At 41.3% G+C, this 20,054-nt stretch overlaps 1 protein-coding gene across 28 annotated transcripts in view; it reads left to right on the forward strand.

Annotated features, from left to right (window-relative positions):
• Nucleotides 1–20,054, forward strand: part of LOC308481769 (uncharacterized protein) — a 145,789-nt gene that overhangs the window by 34,694 nt on the left and 91,041 nt on the right. For 8 of the 28 annotated variants that reach the window (XM_081014483.1, XM_081014487.1, XM_081014480.1 and 5 more), the window contains 2 exons: nucleotides 9,430–9,511; nucleotides 10,608–10,713. The exons of 11 other annotated variants lie outside the window; for them this stretch is intronic. In XM_081014483.1, coding sequence (XP_080870609.1) covers nucleotides 9,430–9,511; nucleotides 10,608–10,713 — 188 coding nt within the window. Of the gene's footprint in view, nucleotides 1–3,403; nucleotides 5,728–9,429; nucleotides 9,528–10,607; nucleotides 10,714–20,054 lie in introns of those variants that run through there. 9 more of the 28 variants (XR_013988863.1, XR_013988865.1, XM_081014486.1 and 6 more) reach the window with 6 other exon arrangements.

Here is a 20,054-nt window from a genome sequence, read left to right on the forward strand (position 1 = left end):
AATGCTTTAAAATCTCATTTGTGTCCATGCATGTGTGTGTATATACATGCACCTGCTTTCCCCCCTGCATAAATGAGTTGTTTAATTTGATAAGTTCAAAAAACAAGTTGCCAGTAACACATTTGTTACATCTCAACAACAAATTTACAATATGCCCTCACCTAGAAGCACTCATTATCCTCCTAAAAAGTGGTCATCTGCAGCTGAGTGAGAATTTGTACCCATAGGTAAAGGTAAAGGTACCCCTGCCCGTACAGGCCAGTCGTGTCCGACTCTAGGGTTGTGCACTCATCTCACTTAAGAGGCCGGGAGCCAGCGCTGTCCGCAGACACTTCCGGGTCACGTGGCCAGCGTGACGAAGCTGCTCCACATTTAATCTACTGCGCCACATTGGCTCTCTGGGAAACAAGGTTAGGTGATCAGTGTTCTGCAGACCCACCCAGAAATCAAGGTTAAATCCAAACACTTTTATTGCAATATATCACCATAGCAAATAATGGGACCTTTCCTAGATGGCTGCACAATGAAATGCTACTATATAAACAAAGCACTCCCAAAGTGCCTATAATACCTGAGAAATATGTTGTTTCACTATAAATCCAGCCTGTTGCCTAGAGCAAAAGTTTATGTGGATGCACTCTCAGTTCCTCTGCAAAGGGCTTTGACTTTTGGATCTGCATTGTTCTCCTAACCAGGCTTGCAGTTTGGGGGAGCCCCTGGACCTGGCTTTGCTCCTGGATTCTCAGACAGGACTGTAACCAGGTGCTCCCTTCCCTAGCCAAGCACACCCATTTTCCAGAGGGCAGATCCGGTCATATTAGTTGCAGTGAGATTTGGCTGTTTGATAAAGGATAAACACAGCAGAAAGAGAGGGGTAGTATTGTTGGCTATTTGCAGTGTGGTAGCACTGCAGAGAGCTTGCTGGGGAGACCATGCATTAAAAAGGGACTCAAAAATAACTTAAACAAGGTTTTAATTACAAAAACAAAAACTCCATTTACACTAAATACATCAACAACCAAACCAGACCCAACCACCAACCCATCCCCCCAGGGTAATGGGAGAGCTAGGTGCTGCTCCTTATATACTCTACCCAATTGCTGACACAGCTTAATCAATACAACTCAGCAGCACCTGCTATGTTTCACAGCTGTAAAGCTAGGTCTCAGTATTTTGCTCTGGCCCCTTAAAGACATACACATCGGGTGGAACAATGATGAACCTTTACATTTAAAGAAACCATTCAACAAGTATTACATGTAAAGAATGTGTACATACCTGCACAGGATCAGAAAATAGAAGTTCTATTGGAAGCAGCTAGGTGAGGATAGGAGACAAGAAAAAGTAATGATATTGTGGCAGTAGGCTACAGATCTGAAACTGCTGAGAAGTGGAATCAGAGGGCACTGATGTACAGTGGTACTTCAGGTTAAGAACTCAATTCATTCTGGAGGTCCATTATTAACCTGAAACTGTTCTTAACCAGAGGTACCACTTTAGCTAATGGGGCCTCCCACTGAAACCGCTGCGCAATTTCTGTTCTCATCCTGAAGCAAAGTTCTTAACCCGAGGTACTATTTCTGGGTTAGCAGAGTCTGTAACCTGAAGTGTCTGTAACCTGAAGCATCTGTAATCCGAGGTACCACTGTACTGGACTCAGAGCCAAGAAAGTGCCCAGATTCTGAGCTTTCATTTTCAAATAAGATATACCTCTGTCACTCCTAGAAAGAAAGTTATGAAACAAAATGTGTGATTTACATGGAATGATCCACATTGGTTGCTCCCTCCTTTTAGGGTTTTTAGCCAGTGAGAGCAGTCAGAGTGTTGATTGATGAATGAATTATTTGGACACTAGGCAAACTCTAGGATCCCAAAGAACTGATTCTTTCCCTTCTTTACTGCTCTTTTTTTCCTACTTCAGTCTCATTTTCTTGTCCTTGAAATCACCATAGTTTCTCTTCTCTTTTTCTTAGCAACTAGGACGTACCTTTACTGTGGTGGGTTTGTCTGAGATCAGTAATCCTATGCAGAGTGTATTACAATAGTCCAGTCTTGAGTTTACACGTGCATAACTCACAATGGCAAGGCTATCCCTTGTCCACAGGCAGATGCAGCTAGCATACACGTCCAAATGGGTAAAAGTCACCCCTAAGCACTTAGGCTTCCAGTGACAATGAGAGATTGAGAAGCACCCCCAAATTGCATGCTTGCTCCTTTCACTATAGTCAGATTGCCCAACGCAGAGTCCTGGGAATCCTTCACCCACTTGCCATGTGTAGTTGGCAGGGGAACATGAAAGGGCATTTCCCATTGCAGAACCTATGTTATATAACCGCCTGCCCTGGGAGATTGGTCTGTCATTCCCTCATTCCTTGAAGACATTTTATTCCAGCAGGCATTTATCCTAGTTGATCACTCCTGACAATCCTTTGTGGATGGTTGTAATTTTTTCTTCTGCCCCATTTGTTGTTTTTGCACTGTTTTTAACATTTTTTTTTACTATGTGTAATTTTCACATTAACCATCATGGGCATTTTTCCTAAACTTTAAAAGCAGAATAAGTATCTTCCTTTAAATAGATTTTTTAAAAATCCAAATTGTGAGTTCAGATTACTCCACAATATGCTAATTCCCATATAAACCAGGAAGCCAGGCTTTCCATGAGGAGTAATCTAGCTATGTTGGTGTACTAATCTGATCTATAGATTTAGTATTCTGTATTTGTTCAGTTTTATCAATATAATTGTATTGTTGACTTTTATAGTCTTCATTGCTATGATTTTTTTTTTTATGTTGGCAATACAGTGTTGTTTTTTGTGCAAATAAATAAATAAACTTCCATCCAATCCATTAACTAGGAGAGGTGAAATCATAGTTTTAGCTGGCACCTCTTTTAAGAAGGCTTAAGTTATTCAAAAACTTTGTCCCAGAAGCCATCTATGGTAGGGTTGCCATATTTCAAAAAGTGAAACTTTTTGGCCAAAGTTGTTGAGGTTTTTTTTTAAAAAAGTGAAGAGATTTTTAAGGGAAATTGCCAAATATGACACTGCCAACGGGCATTGCCGTACATCTGGATTTCCCCGGACATTTCAGTGATTTCTGCCCAGACACTGCTTCCGAAGGTCAATTGCCAGCTATGTCCGGGAAATTCCAGACGTATGGCAACCCTAATACAGTGGTACCTCAGGTTTCAGACGCTTCAGGTTACAGACTCTGCTAACTCAGAAATAGTACCTTGGGTTAAGAACTTTGCTTCAGGATGAGAACTGAAATCACGTGGCGGCAGTGTTGTGGCAGTGGGAGGCCCCATTAGCTAAAGTGGTACCTCAGGTTAAGAACAGTTTCAGGTTAAGAACAGACCTCCAGAATGAATTAAGTTCTTAAGCCGAGGTACCACTGTACATGGCAAATTTAAATAACATGGATAAAACTCATGATTGTGGCATTTAAGAACAGGAGTTGGGGAGTATTCAACCCAGAAAAGCTCTGCCCAAACATTTTCCGTTCGTTAGGTGAATGTCTGGAGTTCCCCCACTTCTCTTTTCGAAACTACATATAGGTATGTCAGCTTCTCCGATTTACTTTGGTTTATGCAAATAACTACTTTCGTAATTAAATGTATGCTTATCTGCTCCTTGTTACATCAGTTTACAGGATTCGATACGACCCAGGTTTGCATTGATTCATAGCTTTGGTTATACCATCACCCCCAACACACACACACACACACACACACACACACAACCCTATGAAATCAATGTGAGATGACAGAATGTGGGCTTTGGGAGAAAGATGAGTTGGTTGTGGGAGGCAGCATTCTAGGGATCTGTGCATTACGTAGAGTGATTCTGATCTGACCTTTTTTGCCTTATTCTCAAGTGTCAAATGCAATACAGGGCTGTCAAGCAGTCCTTCCCACAGTTATTAAAGAGGTGGACCATTTCTATCTCTGTCCAAATGTGAGTCCCTCTTGCAATTCTTGTGACAGGCTGTCTCCCTTTCCCCAGTCTACACAGATACATAGTTAAAAGTTAGTCATGCAGCAACTGCACTGCTTAACTGTCCACAGAAATTACTTTATCCAAACTTCTGCAGTCTCTTCTTAGCATTTTATGAGTTTAGGGGTGAGGGCATAGCAATTATATTTTAGTTATTTATGTTCATGGATAAAAACAGAGTTATTTATTCTCATCCTCACTGGTCTGCAGCTGTGGTAGTAGAAAATGGGTGTAGGCTGTTTGTGGCGGCAATTTCCTCCACTTTGAAGGCATGCAGGTATGCTTCAGTGATTTTCAAAGGTGTTCTGGGAAAGATCTATTTCTTAGACTGTTTTCTTTTTTTAATGCTCCTTAGTGGTTCCAGTGTTTAGAAATGACACACAAGCAGTATTCTCTTAATGCTGTGGAAAAGAGCCATGAGCACAGAGCATGGAGGAAGCTTTTATAGGACTCTATTACAGGAACAGGTTTCAAACCTGCACTGTAAAAGTGAGGTAGAAATGTGCTCAAACACACCATTTCCCCAACCGCTAATGCAATAGGATAGTGAGTGAGATGGATCAGGTTCAATGGGGAAGGCATTACCAAACCATTCTCAAATGAGATCCAGATTAGCTTGGTCAACTCTTTTCATCAGAGCCCTAAAAGGAACCTGCAATAAAACTCTTTGAATCAAATGATGAGTCAGGGAAAATGTGCGGAGGAAACAAAGGCAGACTCTTCAGTTGTAGGTGACATATCTCTCTATACTATATTTTTGCAAGAAAAATTGTCATCATGCTGTAGTTTGCATAGCTGCCAGTAGGTGGCCACTCCAACTGCAGTATGACGACAGAACAACAAGCAGGTGAGCAAGCAAGTGCCATAGGTGGCAGGCAGTGCAGGTGAGCTGATGAGGAAGGAGTGATGCTCAAAGGAGAGTAGAAAGTGTTTCAGACAGCGGATTGGCAAACCACTCTCTGAGAATCAATTAAATGTTGCTGGAGCATATTTTAAGGAGGGTGGGAGGCACTTCAGAGATAGGTTTGGCACTCTCTGAAGCATCCCTCACATTAAAAATTGCTGGAGCAGTTTGTGCTCACCCCTCCATTGAACATATTAACATGCTGTGAGGGATGGGGTGCCATATTTGGGGTGAGCTTCACAGGGGAGGGGTAGAAGGCAAGCTAAATGAGGTGGGGTGAGCTGTGGGGGACAAGGTAGTAAGGAGTGCAGGTTTGGTCAGGTGTAAAGGGAGGGATGCCCAGGGGTGTGTGACTGAGTGGGGTTGGTGAGTGGAGCAAGCAGGGGTGGGAACGCTTAGTTGTACGTATATAAAATCTTAAACATGACAAATATTGGCAGCTGGCTAATTATCTTATACAGTGGTACCTTGGTACTCAAATGCCTTGGTTCCCAAATGCCAAAAACCCGGAAGTAAGTGTTCTTGTTTTCAAATGTTTTCCGGAAGCTGAACGTCTGATGCGGTTGTCAGCAATTGTTTCTGGGGCGCCTGTACCAATCAGAAGCTACACCTTGGTTTTCGAACATTTCAGAAGTCAAATGGACTTCCAGAATGGATTAAGTTTGGTGCTTTTGTTTTTGCTATTCATTTTGCATTTTTGTGGCTTTTTCGGTTAATTTGTTTTTGTGACTGTGTGGAACGCAGTTCAGCTACTGATTGACTGATTGTGTGACTGTGGAAATGGATAAAAGCCCCCCATCCAAACAATGACTATCATCAGTGCAGGTAAGGAAAAAAAATAATTTTTATTTTTATCATCTACAATAATGTCTTGTTTATTTTATAATATGGTACATTGATTATTGCTTTCATTTTATAGATCAATGGTCTCGTTAGATAGTATAATTCATGTTAAATTGCTGTTTTTGGGTTTGTTTTTAAAAGTCTGGAATGGATTAATCCCTTTTGCATTACTTTCTATGGGAAAGCACGTCTTGGTTTTGGAACACTTTGGTTTTGGAATGGACTTCTGGAATGGATTAAGTTTGAGAACCAAGGTACCACTGTACAAGGTTTCCTGCTTTATTGCACAATTACCCAAAAGAGATAATTGTGCAATTGAATAGATGGCACCGTTCCTGTAAGAAACATGGAACCTACTTCCAAGGAAGGCTGCCCAAAGCATCCACCTCAAATGGGTTGTGCTTTTTCATTTGCCTGAGAAACTCAGTGCACAGTTTAAGCACCAACAAAATGTGCAAGGTCATTCACAGAGTCCACTTCTGCTGCCTCACCTACCCACTTTCCCTTCCCTCTGAGGGCCCAGCAACTTACTGGGAGAAGGAAGGAAAGGCAATGGGGCTGATATGGATGTTCCTCCTCCCCAGCAAAGCATATGTTCTCAACAAGGAGATGAGTAGGGCCCTGTCCCCAGAATCCCCTGGGGAATAAAATGGTGCTATTCACATCCATTTCTGCTTGGGAGAAAGCTCTCTTGTATCTTTTTTGTGTGCCCCGTTCAAGGGTGGCAAAATGGGGAGACACTTTTCTTTGAGGGGGTTTTTTTGGGGGGGGACACAAATATAATGAACTTCTTGCTGCCAGCTTCAGCAGTGGCCAGGGAAGAAAAGAGAGATAATTGTAGTGAACTACTGCTTTTATTTTCCTCTGTGTCCATGATGCTGTAGGAGACTCTTTCATTGCTGCCTCCACCGCAGGTTAAAGTGAAAAGAAAGCTCTTTGCTGCATCAATTACTGCTGTTATTCTCCCACTAGAACAGGGCTGGGCAACCTGTGGCTCTGCATATGTTGTTGGACTCCAGCTTCTTCTGTCCCCAGACAACATGGCCAATGGTCAGGGATGATGGGAGTTGGAGTACATCAACATAATGAGTGGGAGGGATTGGTTCCCCAACCCTTCCTTAGAGCATTACTATGTAAAGACATAGTGACATTCCAGGGGAGGATAATCAGAAGGGGTTCTCTTGCCACTACCGCTAAAGGTGGCAAAGTGTAAAAAATAACCAAAATGGAAAAGTAGCACCAAAATGGTTTGTTACATTCATGCACCCTCCTTTCCCCCTCAAAAGCTACCTCTCCAATTTGGGCAGTCCTTTCTGCACCCAGAAACATTCCACCCATGGACCAAAATTGTGCCTGCATACTTTTCACTCTGATCAAAATGCCACAGTTTATCAAAAAGCAGAAATAAACAAACATTCCTATGTTAGCAAAGCTTGGGAAGAACAGTTCTTCCATCGCTTCTCTGACATTTTTTCTTTCCATTTGTAGAAAAATTCCTCATGAACAGTAGGCATTCTGTACACAGAGAATCCAATCGCTTGAAGAATTTTGTTTGCATTTTCTTAAGGACAGGCTTTCACACACATACCTAGCAGGTTTTGAAAGGAAAGAAAACAGCACCCTGGAACCCATTTATTTAAAAGCAATTCACTTAGCTAGAAGTGTGCTTTATTTCAGCAGATGTTATTAAAGATGCTAGTTTTTGAAGAGCTTTTTCTTTGAAAACCTGCACTTGCTTTCTGCTGAGGGAAGTCATAACCCTCCTGTTTATGGCACATCATTCTAGTGCTGCAGAAATAATTGCATTGCCAACAATGCTGAAGGGATCAGGAAGAGGATGACCTTTTTAATGCACCGAATACCCATTTGTAGAACAAGGGCAGGCTGTCAAAGTAGAGCCATTAGAATCTGCTCGTTGCACCAGTGTGCTTCATCCTGTTTTCTAATTCAGTGCGCTCAAAGCTGCATTTTGGAAAGCCCACTTTGAGGCTCCCATGTGCCTGAGCTCTCAAAAGTATGAAAACAAAGCAATTATACTATTAGAATGGGGATGGAAATTTCAGATAAGCCTCCTTTAGTCTTTCATTTCATGAAGTTTCTCCATTTCAAAGACATTCAACACTAGCTGTGGATTGAAATCTTGGGACATCAGCCATCAAAGGATGAAGTGTATATATGAATTAACCACAAATCTCTATATTATATGTTGCTGCTGCTGCTATTATTATTGTTATTGTGTATTCATCACCTTAATGGCCAGATAGCAACTCACAGCAAAAATATCAAACAGGTACAAAATATTCCATTAATATTAAAACAAACAAGCAAAACTAATTATATCTTTTTTAAAATAAAAAAAAGTTCTAAAACCTCACCAACCCCATAGCATCACAGGATCATCTTAAAGCATACAGCCATCAGATACCCCCCGAAAAATTAACAATGAAAGTACAAAGCATCTCAGTGCAAGAGAGATCTCCTTCAGAAGAGCATTCAGGGGGCTACTGAAAAGTCTCTCTCTCTACACTTCTGCTAGAAGGGGGAATTTGATGAAGGGTCTTCAGGCGGGCATCCCATGAGGTTTTGGGGTCCCAATCTCCAAATTATTTTTACTGTAAACATAATCAGCCCAGTACAGCTGAGTCAGAATGGGCATGATATGTTCAGCATGGCTGATGCCACTCAAGAGTATGGCTGCTAACTCTTATACAAGCTGCAGTTTCAAGACCACATCTAAAAGAAACCCAATGCTTAGTGCACTGCAGTAATCTAACCTCGAAGTCATCAGAGCATAGACAACATCCACATTCGGATAGAAAGTAGCTGTCCCACCAGCTGAAATTGGCAGACGACACTCTGTACCAAAAAGGTCACTTATGTCTCCAGTGACACTAATGGATCCAGGAGCAACCGCAAGCTATGAACCTGCTCCTTCATGAGGAGTGTGATCCTAACTGGAATTGACTGAGCATCACCTTTCCAAAAAAAATCAAGCTGTGTCTGCACTCCAAATTCTTCCATTGCAGCTTAAGCTTGAATTTTCCCACACCTGCCTTTATATGACACCAGGCACGGGAAACATAAGCATAGTTGAATCCAAACAACCTGGCAGGCTTATGTGGTATAGGTTCCTCACCTCTGACATATCCAAGCAGAGGAAACATTCATCAACAGTTTCTCCATCCAGTCTGGGTTTACCTTTCGTTTATTGACCCTGATCCAGTCCATCACCATGGTTAGTTCATAGTTCAGCAGGTCCACTACCCCACTTGCTTGCAGTGCAAAGGACATGTTAGTACTATGCTGAACCTCTCCTACCATTCTCATTAAAGCTTTCCATTCTCAGTGGAAAGTCTTTGCTCTTGACAGAGTCAAGTACCTGAATTTTTCCTGCATCTTTCACAAAGAAGCGGCTTCTATGCCTGCACAATTATTTCAATTCTGAAAAAAATGAAAAGTTATTGGTCGTTGATTTTCCATTATATTCAACTGGGAAAGCAATCCAAGACTTCAGAAAATGAACTCTGGTGAGGCTACACTTTCTTAGTCAGCTGCCTACTTTGTATCTATTTCTTAGCTCCTTATCTCTCAGCTTTCCTGTATCCCAGGATGTCTCCACAGTTTCAGTAGTTCTGCGTGAGTTTTTAACCCCAGCCAAACTGATAGCTTTCTCTTTCCTTACAGAATTTGGATGGCAAACAGTCTATGACCAGCAGAACATTTGGAGCCATCATGCGAGTCCCTGTCAGATACTTCACTCCCATAGGTACAATACAGTAAAGGTAGACAATCATTTGCTACTTCAGGATCTCTCTCTTTGTTTTTATTCACACACACACACACACACACACACACACACACACACAGAATAATCACATTATCTATGTGAGGGAGAGGACACTGGACTACAGCTGTTTCCATCCATGACTATTGGTCATGTTGGCTGGGGTTGATAAAAGCTAAAAGTCTAAGAACATTTGGAGGCCTGCACCCTGATGTTTCCCACCCCTGATCTATCTACTAAACTATTTGTTGACCTCTTGCCCAAATGCACCTGGCCATTAGGTGTGGAGACGTGCATTAACCAAATCTGTGCAAAGAGGATTCTCCTCTGAACTTGTTTCAACAAACTGTTAGGATGTTACATCTCCTACAGTGCTCCACGTTGACTGCCTGCATCTCAAAATGGTGCTATTGTGCTTTGCATCCACTAATCACCGCTGGACAGCTGCTTCTCCCAGCATGTCAGCCACCTTTAGGCTGATCTGGCGCACGGATAAAGAAAGAGCACCACATGCTGGCCCCTGTAGTCTCCACAGGTAGCACCTCCACATTAAAGATGAATGTTCCTGCAATCTGCTCTGTTTTATGCTACGCTGATGTGGCAATGGAGGTGGGCAAATTGCCAAAATAGCTTCCATCAGAGCCCCAATTTGGAGGGAGCAAGTTGCTTGATTGACTTCCTTTTCTCTAGTACAATAAAGGAAAAGCCAATGAAACAGAATACCTTCGGCTATTTTCACCAGTTGGTTTTTGCATTTCCCACATCTGTAAATCGAATGAGAAAACTACAATGACTCAAAAGTACATTCAAGTTAAAAATAGCTCCGTTCTTCTTTCTGTCAGGCTTTAACAGCATTTAGAAGTGCTAGACAGGCACAAGACATCTGCAACGTATTCACATAGTATAACTTGAGAAAATGCCCTTAGATTTGGCCCCATATATTGAGAATCAAGCTAGATTCAGTCATTGTATTTTTTGAAAATGCAAGAGCAATTCTAAGGCTCATACACAAGGGTAAAACAAACTTAGAGAATTAATGGTTTGCCACTAAAGTCAATATATCTGGATATCTTTACAGTTCGACGTATTATTTATTATGTGGATGCTTGCATCAATAGAGGCCAATACAGCAAGACTGTCAGAGATGCAGCCTTTGGAGGAAAGGAACTTACATTCCCTTCCAGGTAAAGAAAAGAAACTATCTTTCTCATCTTCAGCAATTGAAGATTCTTTTGCCAATATGATATTGTAGTGGTTCTAGGGGTTGCTCGTGCGTAAGCCAGTGCAAACACCTGGCTGGGTTGCCTGAGTGAACCTTTTCTGTCCGGACAGCCACTCACCCGTGGCTGTCTCAATCGCTGGCAGAATCCGTCAGTGGGCGTTTCTTAAACTTCTTCCAGCAAAGAAGCTCTTTGACGCCTAGTCTCCTCCTACTCTCTCTGCGCGAAAGCCTTCTGCGTAAGGAGGGCGTAGGCAACGGAGGACCCCTACTCTCCCCGCTGGTCCCCGGCAAGGAGTCATGGGACCGCCTCGCCGCTTCCCCCATCTGCCCCCCTTCTCCACTGGTGCTACGCTGATTCTCTTCCCCAGAAGATGGGCTGCCTCTCTCAATCCCGGGACGCTCTCTGGAATCCCTCTGGATTTTGCTCTCTCCCTCCGGCACTGATGGCAGTTCCCTGACAGATATCAATATTTTAAAATCATTTTTTTAACTGATCATTTTGCAACAGGAGCAAATCTGTGGCCCATATGCTGGATCCTTACAAGAAGTGGAAATACAAGATCAGATGTTGGTCATGATCCAAAAGAAAAATAATCCATGCACCGGGTCCCTGAATGCATGCCTGATCACTCTCCACTATATACACCCTGGAACGAATGGATAAATACAATTACGTTTACCCAATGAAAGACATCTATATTTGCAAAACATGCTGCCTAAATAAGACCTCAATGTATTATTGAAAGTGGAAATTATTTGTAGGGTTGCCATAAGTCCAGATTTTCCTGGACATATCCGGAATACTGCAGTCGGCAGCAGTGTGTGGGCGAAATTCGGTTAAATGTCCAGGAAAATCCAGATATATGGCAGCCCATCAGCCCATGTCAAGCAACAGTTCTAGCATCCTTTGTTGGGAATTAACCCATTTATACTCTAGGAATAAGATGGAACCCTGGGAGAGTTTCCTTCTGAAAAATATTGGTGGAGGGGACAGAGTGCAGAACAAATGAATAAGCAGTGCCATTTTCACACGATGCTTAGTCTGTCCTCACAAAATGCCTCACTTTAAAAATAAGCCATAGGTTTCAGCCTTAGATATTGTGAAAGTGAGACAAAATGTCTCACATTAAAAATAAGCCATAGTTTTCAGCCTTAGATATTGAACTTGAAGTTGTCCTCAGCAGCCTGCCTTAGGTCTTTTTTTAATACAAATTCTTAGCAGCTTCAAAACTTGCTGAAAAAGAACACCAGCTATGTACATTCTATGTATGTCAATCATTGTGTGTGAAGAATGTGAGAGATTCTTTTGCATCCAGCAGACAGCCTTGCTATAACCATACTGGGAAACTGCAACAAATGCTCCAAACTCAAGTACAGTGCTACCTTGGTTTAAGAACAGCTTAGTTTATGAACAATTTGGATTAAGAACGCTGCAAACCCGGAAGTAAGTGTTTTGGTTTGTGAACTTTACCTTGGAAGCAGAACATGTTCCGCTTCCTGTTGAGTGTGTTCCATTTGTAAATTGAGTCCCCCGCTGCTTTGGGAAAGCATGCCTTGGTTTAAGAACGCTTTGGTTTAAGAACGGACTTTAGAAACGGATTAAGTTCGTAAACTAAGGTACCACTGTATCTGCTTCTTAGACAGCCTTCTCAGACAACATTCATCCTCAAGTAGAGGGAGCATCTGAATACAATTCACCAACTATCCCTTTAACATTTGCAGAAGTGTTGCCACAACACTTTCCAGAGCAACACTTCCGTTAATTTGAAAAGTAAAAGCGACCAACTTTCAAGGCCTTTGCCTTGTAAAGACTGAGTGATTGGAACTTTCTACATATAAGTTAAATAAGCAGGGAGACAATATACAGCCTTGTTGTACTCCTTTCCCAATTTTGAACCAATCAGTTGTTCCATATCCAGTTCTAACTGTAGCTTCTTGTCCCACATAGAGATTTCTCAGGAGACAGATGAGGTGATCAGGCACTCCCATTTCTTTAAGAACTTGCCATAGTTTGTTGTGGTCGACACAGTCAAAGGCTTTAGCATAGTCAATGAAGCAGAAGTAGATGTTTTTCTGGAACTCTCTAGCTTTCTCCATAATCCAGCGCATGTTTGCAATTTGGTCTCTGGTTCCTCTGCCCCTTCGAAATCCAGCTTTCACCTCTGGGACTTCTAGGTCCACATACTGCTTAAGCCTGCCCTGTAGAATTTTAAGCATAACCTTGCTAGCATGCAATTGTGCGGTAGTTGGAGCATTCTTTGGCACTGCCCTTCTTTGGGATTGGGATGTAGACTTCTCCAATCTTCTGTCCACTGCTGAGTTTTCCAAACTTGCTGCCATATTGAGTGTAGCACCTTAACAGCATCATCTTTTAAAATTTTAAATAGTTCAGCTGGAATATCATCACTTCCACTGGCCTTGTTATTAGCAGTGCTTTCTAAGGCCCATTTGACTTCACTCTCCAGGATGTCTGGCTCAAGGTCAGCAACCACACTACCTGCGGTGTACGAGCCATCCATATCTTTCTGGTATAATTCCTCTGTGTATTCTTGCCACCTCTTCTTGATGTCTTCTGCTTCTGTTAGGTCCTTACCAGTTTTTGGACACATATATTAGGGTTTGCTATTGTATTGCTATTTAAAGAATAACTTACGTATAACAAAAAAGTGAAGATTTGCAGAAATATGAATATAAAGAGAACTTCCCATGAAACAGTTATATCAGCTAGACAACCATTCTCATAGTCACAATCAAATACATTTCAAGCATTTTGTGTTCAAGTGCTCAAAAAGAAAATTAAATCTCCAGATCATCTGTAGCATTTTCATGAAGGTAAGTGTTATTTTGGTATACAAAACAAAAACTTTAAGCATCTGAAGGTATCAAGACAAACATTTTGTATCACTTAAGTATTTCCCCCTCATATTATAAACCAAACACATTTTATTGTGAGGGAAGGATTAAATAAAACCTGAAAAGTGCAGCTACGTTATTAACTCAGTGTAATCCAAGCTACAGAGAACCAATTTGTTGGAATGACAAGCTAAACGTTTGGCAACAAATGGATTTGTATTTCAGCGTAGGGGAAATTAAGGAGATTTTGTTCCTTCAGAGTATGGGGCTAATGCAAGCAGGATAGCCATTCTTGTGAGACAGTGAAATGCCTTTGTGGTGACATGAAACCTCATATAGAAACATTGTATATGTATTTCTTATGCCCCAGGGTTCAATTTCTACTTTAGTGGGATCAAGATTTGAAATCACTAAAAACTGAAGTTTCAATTTTGTTTATCCAACCTGCAGGGTATAAAAGTGCTTACAAAGGAAACATATAGCCAAGATTTTGAGTTATGATTATTTCTTTCTTTTCTGCATGGACAACCTTTACTTTAAATAGGGCTTTAAAAATATACAGTAAACTCAGAGTCTTAAAAAAAATATATATTACAGCAGTAAGTGAGAATTTCACTTTCTTCACCCTTGTAAGGAGGATTAAAAATAATAATTCTCAGTCTAAAGATCTGTCCTTAGCCCTTCTGGCGATCTTATATGAGTCTTCATCATCATTAACAGTCCTTGGAAAGAGGTGTTAAATTTGCTAAAACAGAGAAGTGTGCATGTGGAATGAAGGCAGCTCAATAACACTTCATATCTAGTGGCTTCATATATAGGCTAATAATAGGTAAATCCTTTTTTAAAAAAAAACCCAGAATTTGACATGCAATGTTCAAAAATATATAGAGAAAAATAAATAACATGTTTTTCGTTAAGAAATATATTTGTGTCAACATCAGTTCAGCACCAGTAGAGTGAACCATTATTTCTGTGTAATGGAAGGTAGACAGTTCCTTATGGCAGGGAAAGTGCGGCATGTCATGGACAATATCCAGTAGATGCCTGTGTAACTCATACAATCAAATTATACCAGATTCCGCTCACAGTCACAAGAAATGCTCAACTATGTAGGGGTCCAGCAACAAAGGATTGGTTGTTGAGGTATACATTGCCTTCACAACATAAGCCCTGCTCAGGCCTTATGCTCATGGGAAAAGGCAACATTTGAGCTAGGCCACACCAATTAGCCTCAGCCCCAGGGCCACACAGACACCAGTCCTTCCGCATAGCATCTGCATATAAAGCATGAATTTCTGTAGAGAGCAAGACGTTGTGTATTTGTCTGTACATGTGAAATCCCATCCCTGCACACATTTGTGCTGTATGCACAAACTCCAGAGAATGAGACAAGTTGATATATGCTTTGTGGCAGGTGGGACTATTCAGTGAAGCCTAGCTCATGCTCTGATCTTACCTATGCCTAACACCTGAAGTGGTCTATTAATGTTCACGTGTGCATCTCCTGAAATAGTTAAATAGCTGTGTGTGTAATATTTTCAAATCATCTAACTAGGGTGAGCCAGACTCTGGTACCATCCACAGCTTTTTCATCAGCAAAATTGCCAGTCTGTTGTTTCCAACCACTGCCAATCCAACTGTTCCCTTCCTTTTTCTCACAGATATCATACTGCCCCCTGCACTTAGTTGCCCTCCATCCTTGGAGGCTGGGCTAAAGTGGCTTCAAGATGTGTCAGACATGAACACTACATGCAGACTTCCTAGTTCTAGACTTCTAGAAGACAATGTCACTTAGGAAAAGTGGTCTGCCCTAGCCTAGAGCATCTACTTTAGAGGCCTATGGGCAATGCACAAACCCAGCAACATTTTAGAGGAGATCTGTGCTTTCATGGCTGCAGGAAGAGGCTAGAGATGGATAAATGCCTAGAGGAAGCATAGTTGCCATTCAAGATGGGCACTTCAGCCTACACTAAGATCAGGTTAACCTTGATTTTCATGAATTTAAGCAGTTTTAATACTTTGGCTTACATTTGTGGGTCTCAGGTTCTTAGCTTGAGGGATAAAGTTTGAATCCTACAGATCCTATTGCCATCTTTTTCACTTCAGTGTGTGATCTTCTACAAGTGACATTCATTGTTCAGAAGGGTTTTTTTCCCCTCTCACTGATCTAAAAAAACACCTCTCTTATCCTTTGAAACCTGCAGTTTGACTTCCAATATGTAGCTGCAATGCACCTGAATACTTACATTTTCTGATTCTCAAATATGCTTTCCCTACAAATCCTGATTTCCCACAGTCCTTTAGATTGTAAACCCCACCAAAAAATCTAACTTTTGAGTTGCATCATCATCATCATCATTTTACATTGGTTACCCAATAACATAGTTTGCTAGATGGCTTATAAAGATAAATCAAATAAAATATAATTAAAAAAATTAAAGTCTTAAAACAATGGCAAAGGTATATGTGTGATTAACTAATCTGATAAGGTATGTTATAAAGCTACCACCATACATTATGGAGGTGACCATGTTGTACCATGAGAAACATGTCTGGGTATCACACCAATATCCCAAACCAATATAGAGTCCCAATCTGTGAGTTTGATTCAGGGTTATGTTGCCACCACCAACATGTGACTTTTACATACAGTTGACCCTTATGATCTGGTAATACTGCATTATTGATACCAGAAACTATGGACAACCCAGAGAACATGTACATTATCTACATAATTAATACTGTCTTGGAAGTCTGCACTCTTGTGTCTTAACCCTAACCCTAATGCTTGTCCATGACACAAGGGCAACTAAGCTGAAATTGCATTTGTAGAAGAAAGTAACATATAATATTTATATCAAATATGAGATATTCTCTAAAGTGAAGCCAGAGTAGGCAGATATTACATCTGAAGGACACAGGTAACTTGCATTTCTGATTGGGTTCCTCACAATTCCTTTCAAGATTGTGTTCTTAATGTATGTTTCTTCCTAGGAGCACATTTCTTCCAGGCCAATGATTTGCTGTTAAGGATCAAACTCCGTACATTCCTTCACACTCTTGTTCCTATTGGTCCTTCAAAAGCACAGTAGCTCTCAAATTCCTCTAGTCTAAACCCGTCTCAATTTGCTTTTCTCTAATAATGTCAAGCTCGATGGCTAGGATTTATCCCAGGATTCAGTTCATCACTTTGTTCAATGAATCAGATAATTATGTGCTTCTGGTAAACAGAGCAACAAACACACTTATAAAAGAACCCCACCCCCCCGCCTTGACAGGGTTAAGGGATTAGATATTCCTCTTGGGGATCCTCTTAGAAAACTAATGAAATGAACAGGGGAAAGTATTGCATTGATTTGAAAACAAAAGGGCTGAGAGCGAGATGCACTTGGCTCTTATTATTCTAGCCATCTTCAATGAAATTCTGGACAACATCCCATGTAAGGAAGTGTACAAGTCACAGTGGGGGCTGTTATCTAACAAAATAAAACCTCCTTGCAAGTCTTCAGTTTGCACATTCTTAATTCCTAAGTAGTTATACTATGTACCACACCCAGTTTCCAATATTTTTTAAAAATGTTTTGGCTAACATTTGCTTTCAGCATAATGTGGCATTTGTTATCCCATCAACTAGGAACTGGAGGTCTAATGTTTGTATGATTGTGACCTGCACAGGCACCATGGGAATGTAAAGTTTGACTGAAGCCTGGAAAATATGAGATCTGCATTATGCTTTAGAAGAATGAAAGAAAACACATACACAAATGAAAAAAGCTGAATTAAAAATTAAATATTGATGTATGACATATTTTATGAACGATCCCAAACCTGCCATCACTGTTTTAACTTGGCACACAAAGTCATCCTCCTAGAGTTATAATGCCCAATAATATAGCAATGTTACACAGACAATACAATAACACTACTCTCCGATGCACAGGTGAAATAATGGGATGCGATGCATGGATGAAATAACACTACCCTTTAAAGACTTGGTCGTAATTTGTTTTTTGAATAATGTCATTTGCTTTCCTGGGCAATATTATTTCAAAGAGAAAATTCTAGATACCCAGGGGTGGGTGGGTATGAAATGATCCAGACTTTCTTTTGTAGGATGCCTTTCTCGCTATAGGTACAGTGGTACCTCGGGTTACAGACGCTTCAGGTTACATACGCTCCAGGTTACAGACTCCGCTAACACAGAAATAGTACCTCAGGTTAATAACTTTGCTTCAGGATGAGAACAGAAATCGTGCTCCGGCGGCGCAGCAGCAGCAGGAGGCCCCATTAGCTAAAGTGGTGCTTCAGGTTAAGAACAGTTTCATGTTAAGAACGGATCTCCGGAACGAATTAAGTGCTTAAGCTGAGGTACCACTGTACTTCACTAGTTCACCAGCACCTGTCTTTTTTTAATTGACAGGTGGCTTTCATATTATTTATTTTACTACTTTTTAATTAATTAGTCATGTGCTCAATAGCCTATCTCTCTCACACACACGCACATTTGAATGGCAGAGATGGAGAGGATTCTGAGAAAATACTACACATATAAAATCTCTCGTAGGGAGGTGTCCTGTTTAGAGGCATAGGCAGAAGCAGACACACACACAGCTCCATTCCCTCTGGCACCAATTAGCATCGCTTTTGATTTTCTGAGCTGAAAGGAAGTGGCTTAAATGAGTCATAGAGACTGAACTTCCCCATTACCCTTTGAGGTAGTCCCACAGGGTTGGAACATTGACTTGCATTTCTACAGTTCAGTGTATGTTTTGTGGACAAAAAGGGGATTTAGCTTTCTTGGACGTGAAATCAACCATTTGCTGTATGTGTGTGTCCTTGCAGGCCAAGAGAAAGGTATTATTAGCAAAACAGATAAATAAATAATCTAAATTAAGGTTGTAAATAAAATAGATTTCTAGGTTTAGCCCACTGGGTGTAGCTAATCCAGCTGGGCCCTGATACACAGTGACAGAGGCTAATCCCAGCAGTGTGGAGAAATTGAATCAATATGAGCAGATGCCAAATATTGACTCTTTCCAAGCACAATTATGCTTCTCACCAAGTCTCCTGTGGGATGCATCCAAAACACCCAGGGACACCAGGTCTACTGGCAGTCCTTACCAGCCCATAGCTTTAATTGTATTCTTTCCTGCTGTCATAGCAGCATTTCAATTCCCAGTAATATAGTATACCTTCCAACATTTCTCCAATCGAAATAGGGACCTCTTATTCCATAATAACAATTTTACTATTTATACTCTGCCCATCTGACTGTGTTGCCTCAGCCACTCTGGGCGGCTTCCAACATATATAAAAACATAATAAAATATTAAACATTTTTTTAAAAAAACCCTTCCCTATACAGGGCTGCTCAGATGGCTCAGGGGTTGGATAACTCCATACCCTCCAACATTTCTCTGATGAAAATAGGGGCATCCTAAGGAAAAGCGGAACATTCTGGGATAAAAATCAGAAACTGGAATGACTTTGGTAAATCCAGGACTGTCCCTGGAAAGTAGGGACACTTGGAGGGTCTGATATAGAAGCTACAAAACATGTTTCTTATGGACATGTCACTGTTTGAAAACTAGCACACTGAGCAAATATTTACACTTGGGGTTGTCAACCTCCAGACTCAGCCTGCTTCCATCTGGGTGGTGAGGAGGAGGGAAAGGGGGAAAGCGGGTGGTAGAGGGAGTGATTTCCAACCCACTTTTGGCCCTGGCCCTACCCATTACAGGGTCCATCCTTACCCACAACCAGCATGTGGCCTCTGACAGATTACCCCTGAAGCATCCATTATCTTTCTGGCATCCAGAAATATAAATATGAAAACAGGGCAAGTCATGTGGGGGACTTTCCGAGGCTGGCTTCAGGTTTGAAGTGGCCCTCGTCTCCCCAGTCCTACCCCAGATGCAGCTTAACTGGTGGCACATAATTAGGAATTGGCCATTTTAAATTCTGCATAATGCTGTGGAGAGATGCTGCTTTTGAGACCCAGCCACCCAGCGTGAGGGGCCAACGACAGGTGGATTCTGCCCAAGGGCATAGATACCAAGATTCAGATAGTTGCCAAAGGTTTTTGGGTGCTGATAGTGGCCCTACAACTTATTCCTTCTTATCACAATATTCCATTGGCATTCAGGAAATTTTAGGTTCAGCCTAGAGCAGATGGATGCTTGTCCGGTGTGATGCTTGACTTTTTTTCACTTCCAGATCACAAACTGCTTCTGGTAGTCTATTCAGTTTTGACAGCAGTTTGCCCTGTGGCATCAAAAGTTTGAGAAATGCAAACCCAATGTCCCTTTATGGGCACAGACTTCAGTGTGCAGTCCCTGAAATCCCAGCCTAGAAAACTGTAGTGCCTCCATTTTTCCTTTCATTTGATCCCACTGGCGACCTAAATAAAGTGCATGACTCACTCTAATTGAAAGAGCCTAACGTATGCTA

This window comes from Podarcis pityusensis, assembly GCF_964106645.2.
Source record: "Podarcis pityusensis genome assembly, chromosome: 7".
Classification (NCBI taxonomy): Eukaryota; Metazoa; Chordata; class Lepidosauria; order Squamata; family Lacertidae; genus Podarcis; species Podarcis pityusensis.